Source organism: Thermobia domestica, chromosome 1 (assembly GCF_964235325.1).
Source record: "Thermobia domestica chromosome 1, izTheDome1.hap1.1, whole genome shotgun sequence".
NCBI classification, from domain to species: domain Eukaryota; kingdom Metazoa; phylum Arthropoda; class Insecta; order Zygentoma; family Lepismatidae; genus Thermobia; species Thermobia domestica.
In genome coordinates this window covers 256,243,459-256,250,717 of record NC_137454.1, presented here as the reverse complement: position 1 = coordinate 256,250,717, position 7,259 = coordinate 256,243,459, and the positions used below count along the sequence as shown (strand labels likewise).

The 7,259-nt window shown below is 36.2% G+C and overlaps 1 protein-coding gene across 1 annotated transcript in view; it reads right to left on the bottom strand.

Annotated features, from left to right (window-relative positions):
* LOC145660529 (serine/threonine-protein phosphatase 2B catalytic subunit 3) overlaps positions 1–7,259 on the bottom strand; it is a 412,317-nt gene that overhangs the window by 148,935 nt on the left and 256,123 nt on the right. Inside the window, exon 5 of the mRNA XM_081725713.1 lies at positions 6,255–6,400. Coding sequence (XP_081581839.1) covers positions 6,255–6,400 — 146 coding nt within the window. The remainder of the gene's footprint in view (positions 1–6,254; positions 6,401–7,259) is intronic.

The following is a 7,259-nucleotide window of genomic DNA, read 5'->3' as shown; positions in this document are numbered from 1 at the left end:
AAACGTGGTCATTTATTCTGAGGGAACGCGCACAAAAAGTATTTGAGAATAAAATCCTGAGACGAATATTTGGACCCAAAAGGAACGGAAGTGGGGGAATGGCGGAAACTTCATAACGAAGAACTGCATAATTTATGCCGTTTAGCAAACATTTTTACGGTCATCAAATTTAGAAGGCTCGGACGGACAGGTCACGTAGCCAGAATGGAAGAAAGTAGGAATACTTTTGAAATTTTAACTGGAAACCCAATCGGAAAATGACCATTAGGAAGACCTATGCGTAGACAATATTGGGTAAACAATATTAAGATGCATCTCGCAGAAATAAGAATACAAAGTAAGAAACTGGATCTAATTGGCTAAGAACAGTAGTCAATCGAGAGCTTTTGTGAATATAGCATTGAACTTATGGATTCAATAGGCCACAGAATGAGAGAGTTAGTTTTTACTTTTGATGATTACAATAAACAGTAACTATTGCTTAAGCACTGATATCAATCTCTGACGCTTACATACATGAAAGCTCTGAAAATGTAGTTAGGCTTACTATTTGACTGCATTTGATGAAATAAGCCACCCTATCCAACTTTAGTACGTTCATTGGTCCAGAAGACAGAAATAATAATAATAATAATAATAATAATAATAATAATAATAATAATAATAATAATAATAATAATAATAAAACAGGTTGCTGTGAAGTGATTTTTCTTTCCACAACAGGTAAGAAGACCTGAACTTATACACACTTCCGAATCGAATATTAGTTCAAGAATTTCTGGTCCTGATATCAGTATCTTTCACTTTGAAGTGCTGTGTTGATTCTACGAGAAAAGTCAATCACGCAAACATGAAATATCCTGATTTCATCATGGTGTAAATCAGCGTTTCCCAACCGGTGTGCCGCGGCACACTGGTGTGCCGCGAATGGGCCGCTGGTGTGCCGCGAGGAAATCGAGGTGATTGTCTCGTAGTCGTGTATTGTCAAAATGTTATGCACTTAAAGAACAACTTCTTCTATTTCTGTCAGAAGAAAGTGAATATGCCGATTTTCTTAGTGATGATTCTTGGTGCAATAAAGCTACTTTTCTTACTGACATATTCCAAACATTGAATGCGCTGAACAAAAGCATGCAGGAAAAAAATACAAAAATATATATATATATATATCGTAACCTTAAGTGACAAAATTTGCTCATTTAGGCAGAAACTCTCACTTTGGAATTACAGAATTAGAAAATAAAACAAATGTGACATTTGAGATTATAAAGTGCTGTAAAATTGACACAAACCTCTCAACACTCATTTCAGACACATTGTGTTTTTTGTGTACCAATGTTGAGAAAGTATTTTTCTATGCTTCAGTTCAATTCATTTGACTGGGTGAGGACCCCTTTGAGCCTTCTCTCATACAGTCAGCAGAATTAAATGTACAGGAAAAAAGTTATTAGTCGATGTGAGGAATGACCGAGGTTTGAAACTCCAGCACTCGCAACAAGACATGGCATCATTCTAGATTTCTCTCCGGAGAGAATATCAAGCTATTCCTACAAAGTTCTTATTTCCTTTTCTACATCCTACTTAAGTCAAGCAGGATTTTTTGCAATGAATAAAATCAAGTATAAGAGCGGGTCACAAATGTTAACTTCGAAATACGACATGAGGGTGTGTTTAACAACTATCCGTCCACAATTGAAGAAGATTATGAAAGAACATCAAGTTCAAGTTGAACATTAATTTTGCTTCGTGAACCAACTTGTTTTACTTATTTTTGAAAAACTGTAATCTTCATATATTATCATTAAACAATTGCAACCTTCAACAGATAGTATTCAAAAATTTTACATTACTAATATTATTGAACAATTTTAACATTCATATAATATTTAAAAATTGTAACGTGTATTAACCATGTTAATAAATTTAAAAAAAAGTATTTATCATTGTTATGACCATTGTTGCTACGTTATTGTTGCAGATATTTCGTAACTTGAAATCAGTGGCGTAACTAAAGGCTTGGGGGCCACCCCGCAGACAGCTGCATTGGGACCCCTTCTGTACGTCCCACTTCACGAGTTGGGGTCCCTGATGGCTTGCCCTCCCCTGCAATGTGGTGTCTGCGGGGCCTTTATTTACGCCCCTGCTTGAAATGTTAAAATATCTCATTCCTTTCGGTAAAGCAAACATGTATACAAATTACGTACATTTGTGTCTTAAAAGTACAAAAGATTTGTTTGTTCGTTCGTTATTTAATGATCTTCCTTCTTAGTGAAAGGTAGGATACAGTTTTCGAAAAAGAAAGTGTATTTTTAAAAACCTGAGTCCTATATTTCATTGCAGTTGTTTTCTATTTTTAAATTAGAATGAAAAATAAGCATAATGATTTACCACTGAGATGAAAACCAGTGACCGAGCTTTCTTCCCTGTGAGATCAGTAATCACAGAGAAAAAATAGTAGGGTATTTTATGTTTACAAATAATCTATAATAATAATAATAATAATAATAATAATAATATCTATGAGTGTGCCGCGAGAATTCAAGTTACACCCGTAGTGTGCCGCAAGTTGAAAAAGGTTGGGAAACGCTGGTGTAAATGAATAAAACTATGTTTAACAGTGAAAACAGTGATAATGGAAGGGAACAAAAGAGGAAGTACGATTCTATTCTCTCTGCAGCCGCAAAGAGTCTATTTATAGAAGTTGTCTTGATTCGACCCTGCTCCACAAAAACAAGGAATGGCCTCCTCCTACGCAAAGGAAATTATCCCGAACTCTGCTACAATAACAAACATCTTCAACATGTTTCGGTTTGCCAAAGATAAAAAGAAGGTAATTTCATATATGCTCAATAACATCTCGTCCCTGAAAAATCTGTGCTGTTTGATTGTACAGTAATTTCCGTATTTCATTTCACGAACACACTGATCTATATTCTAATCAAAGCTTTTAAAATTAAGGGAAATTTTCTAAGCGCATAATTTGGTGTGTCCCGTTCGAAAGTAATATCGCAGTAAGAATTGATTTTATTAATTGTTATTTAAGTAACGTAGTTTCTGCAATTTCAAAATACGATAGCTACTAGTAAACTGAGACAGAACAAAGGAAAAGCACAAATTATTAAGATTTTTTAAATCAAATGAATCGAGAACACCACCTACTATTTTAAAAAGACTCATGATTTCACTAGAGTACTTTCTTCTTAACCTTATTCTTCTTCTCATTACCATTATCGTATTATTATTATTTAAGGGAAAACTCTTGACTGGAAGAAATACGCGTAATGGCTTAATGAAAAATGCATTAAATTACTCTCTCCTGAAAAAGTAAAATTAATTTTTAAAATGTGTCCTTTCACAGAAAAGATAAGCTCTTTTTACGTATTACAGAGTGTCTACTAGAATTTCAAAATGAAATTTCGTGACCTTTTCAAGACCTTTTCTTTACTAAGCCATAACATTTCGTACCATTCTCAAGAGCGATTTTAGGTGCGAATTAGGCCAAATTTTCATGCATGCAATAGAAGCATGCTTTGCTTGCGATTTGGTAGCGTCTAAAGCCGATCATAGACATTTTTGGTGGTGAGTTTTGACGTTTTATATAACACACATTTTATAATCTGTACTTAAATTTGTACACTTAAAAAATCGTGACCCAAAAGCTAAATTTCGTGATTTTCATGACCGTTTTCTGATTTCATGACTTTTTCATGACTTTCGAGAGCGATAGACACCCTGTATTACCAAGATTTCAACTCTCGTGTAATAATTCCTTAGTTTATAACAGTACACGAAGGAACAGTTCTACGCTATTGTGCTAGGCTTTTACACCACATTTACAATGCTCTTTAACTCAGCATAGCGGCGTTAGCATAAACCGTTCAGCAGAGATCATTTTTGTCTTAAAAATATCGTGCTTCTTGTTTCTAGACGAAATATCGAGTATCATGAACACTGGCATCTCTGGCAGGTAAAATTGGGGGCATCAAAGAAAGTGATTTAAATGGTACTACTTAGCCCAACCGGTTTATTTATTATTTTCTGCTTCACATTTTGTTCTATACTCATTTGTCCTTTGTGGCATCAATGAATTGCAGGTTTTCAGTTCCACTGGCGGACATACAGGCCATCTCTGTGTTTTGCAGTGGGAAGTGTCACTTGTCATTGGCAGCATTGGTTTGGATGGAGTGTGACGCAAGCCTAAAAAGAGAGATTTTCCTCTCATCGGACCAAATTACCTGATTCTAAAATGGCTGGGGCTTGTCCACACAACATTATGCAAACGGCACCCTTGCGACAACTCTTGTCATTAATATAGGCTCTCTTCCGAGGTATCCGACCATGAAAATTATTTTTCACAAACCACAGGGAATGGTTTCGTTGCTCACTGTCTTACCTGACATTACTTCAACCAACAGACGCACTTCCAGTACACTTACCGAACCTGTCCAACGATGAAACGTAAGTGTTCGTCAACTGGTTTATTTTATTTTATTTTCAAGGACTGGTATCTGTTGTGCTTTATTCACAACGTACTGCACAGCAGCACGAGGTCTCTTCACCATAGCACCATTTTCCCGTAATGATTTATCGCGTAGCGCAAGTTGGATAATATTTATTTCCTACTCGATAGTTCCCAGCTCTTTCTTCTTGACCATTTCGACGGCTTCTGATACACAGTAGTGGCTGAGCAGTTTGGAAGAATTATGTTGTGGTTATCTGTGAGCTATTTGTACCTTGCAGTAGTATGCACGAGTTTGAGAAAGGTGTATGAACATGATTGTTACATACGAAAATGCATTTTTCGCATTTTATTTATTTATTTATTTTTTTTTTAGTGAAAAAGAAATTTCTGTATATTTTTCACAGCCCTGACTTTCTTTCGGGTACTTTACCACATGGCGCGACGTGCATTTTTTTTTTTTTTTTTTTTTTAAATAAACACAACCTGTATGAACGAAAATGAAATGAAATCTTGTCCCACCGTTATGCCGGCTAGGCTAAAGGAGACGGCGATGATGAGAAATGAATGTGGTGGAATTAAGAAAGTGGGAAGAAACGGGAGAATCCCGAGAAAACCCACGCACACGGTTTGTCCACCACAAATCTCACTTGGCGCCAGCTGGGATCGAACCAAGGACCCCATACACAAGAGGTGAACGTTCTACCACTGAGCCACCGCAGTGTCCTGTATGAACAAGATTTACATATTCTATACTGTAACGCTTCGATACTACACTCCTATAGTATCAAAACTTTATAATATAATTTGTTAAATGTGCATCAATTTCGGGTTTTTAGAGTAAAATATGGTTAGTAAAGCGTGTATTCTTTTGTGATGGATTTCAGAAAGCTCCAGTTAAATGTATTTATATTAATTTTCTCTATGGTCAGCAAAGCTTAATTTGTTATATGATAATGTGAGAAAGTTGCTGTTGATTGTACTCTTCATCAGATGTGTAAAAATTTATCAAGCCTTCTCCACAAGCCTGGTGGCTAATGAGCGCCTTTGGTTCACATAGTTCACGGTTTGATCCCCATTTGGAGCATTTCAATACATTAGGGCGGTTCGATTACACCATTCGCTGAATGCTTATTCAAATTAGCGGACAACAAGCTCTATACAAATTTTGAGTCATAATTAGCTCCAGAATTCAATAAGGTTTTATTTTTTGATAATAGCATTTTTCGATATCAGCATTTTGAGAAATTGCTGCTGCAAAATATGTACTATATGTTAATAAAATCATTCACGACTAGCACAAAATCGTCAACTTTCCTAACGATGCCTGATTGTGTCAGAAATAATTAAACCATCTTATAATAATTTTCTCGTTATGAAGTGTGTGATTATGTACTTCCATACAAACAGATCTTCTCTATTTGCTACTTAGTAAGTAGTCGAAGTTGGTTGGAAGGTAACAAAATTTACAGCTATCTCAAAATATTTATTTTCGCCATGATTTGCGCTATTTGCGTCGTAACGTGGGGCATTCGTAATTGATTACTTATTCCCTACATCACAGAGCATCTTCTGTAAATGTTTGCCTTCGTTTTTTACACTTCTATGCATGTATAAAATCACAAACAAATAGAAATTTGTACGAATTCAAGTGGAAAACAAACCTCAACGGCACTTTCAACATTTTATGAACCTACATAAAGTGATTTTTCAATATAAAATTATTACCTGTATTAATCCTTTAAAAAACTGAAAAATACATGATATGGAATATTTGGCAGAAAAGTTACCTTACCTTTCTAATATCGTCCAACGTATGAACTTCGGGTGATAAACCTCCATGTACACATAGAAATTGTTGATTCATAAGAGCAGCCAAAGGCAAACAGTCAAACGCTTCCATGCATGCATCGTACACCCGTTCTGAATATTTTATTTTACCTAAAATAAATTTAGAAAGATATAATGTGTACTTAAGACAAAACTATACAAAACTATGCAACATGTATATACACTTATACACACAGTTAAAATAAAAGTACGAGGGTAAGTCAATAAGTAACTGCAACATTATCTACTTCTCTTTTAGGTTGGTTCTACTGCACTATGTGCTCACTAGACGCTAAGTGTCATCGTTGACTTCGTCTGTTGTAGATTGCAGCGTCATCACATCAGTCCGCTATCCGCTGTTGCGAACTAACAATGCCCGAGCTACTCTCTATATGCACCAGAGAACAGCGTTCTGTCATCCGTTTTTTGTGGTCTGAAGGTGTACCCGGAGCGGAAATTCATAGAAGACTTTCAGCACAATATGGGGACAACATATGGTCACAGGAAAGTGTTTACCGTGGACTGAACAGTTCAAAAATCATCGAACGAGCGTGAAGGATTAGGTTAGAACAGGGCGTCCAGCTACAGCATCAACTGGTGACATTATTGAATGAGTCCGTGTCTTGATTCTGAATAACGGATGAGTGACTGTTGATGAAGTGGCAGCCCATATGCAGATTAGACATAGTTCTGTATCCGAAATCATACATAACAGGCTAAATTTTCAAAAAAGCCTGTACGAACTGGGTTCCCAAAAAACTCGAACACAAGTGAAACCGTGAGGGAATTGTCAGCACCTACTAGACCGTTATGCTAAAGAAGGTAAAGCGTTTCTCAAGCGAATCATCACTGGAGATGAAACGGGATTTATCACTTTGAAGCAAAGAGCAAACGCCAGAGCATGGAATGGAAGTACCCCAGATCTCCAGTCAAGAAGAAATTCGAGAGTCAACCTTCTGCAGAGAGCAAT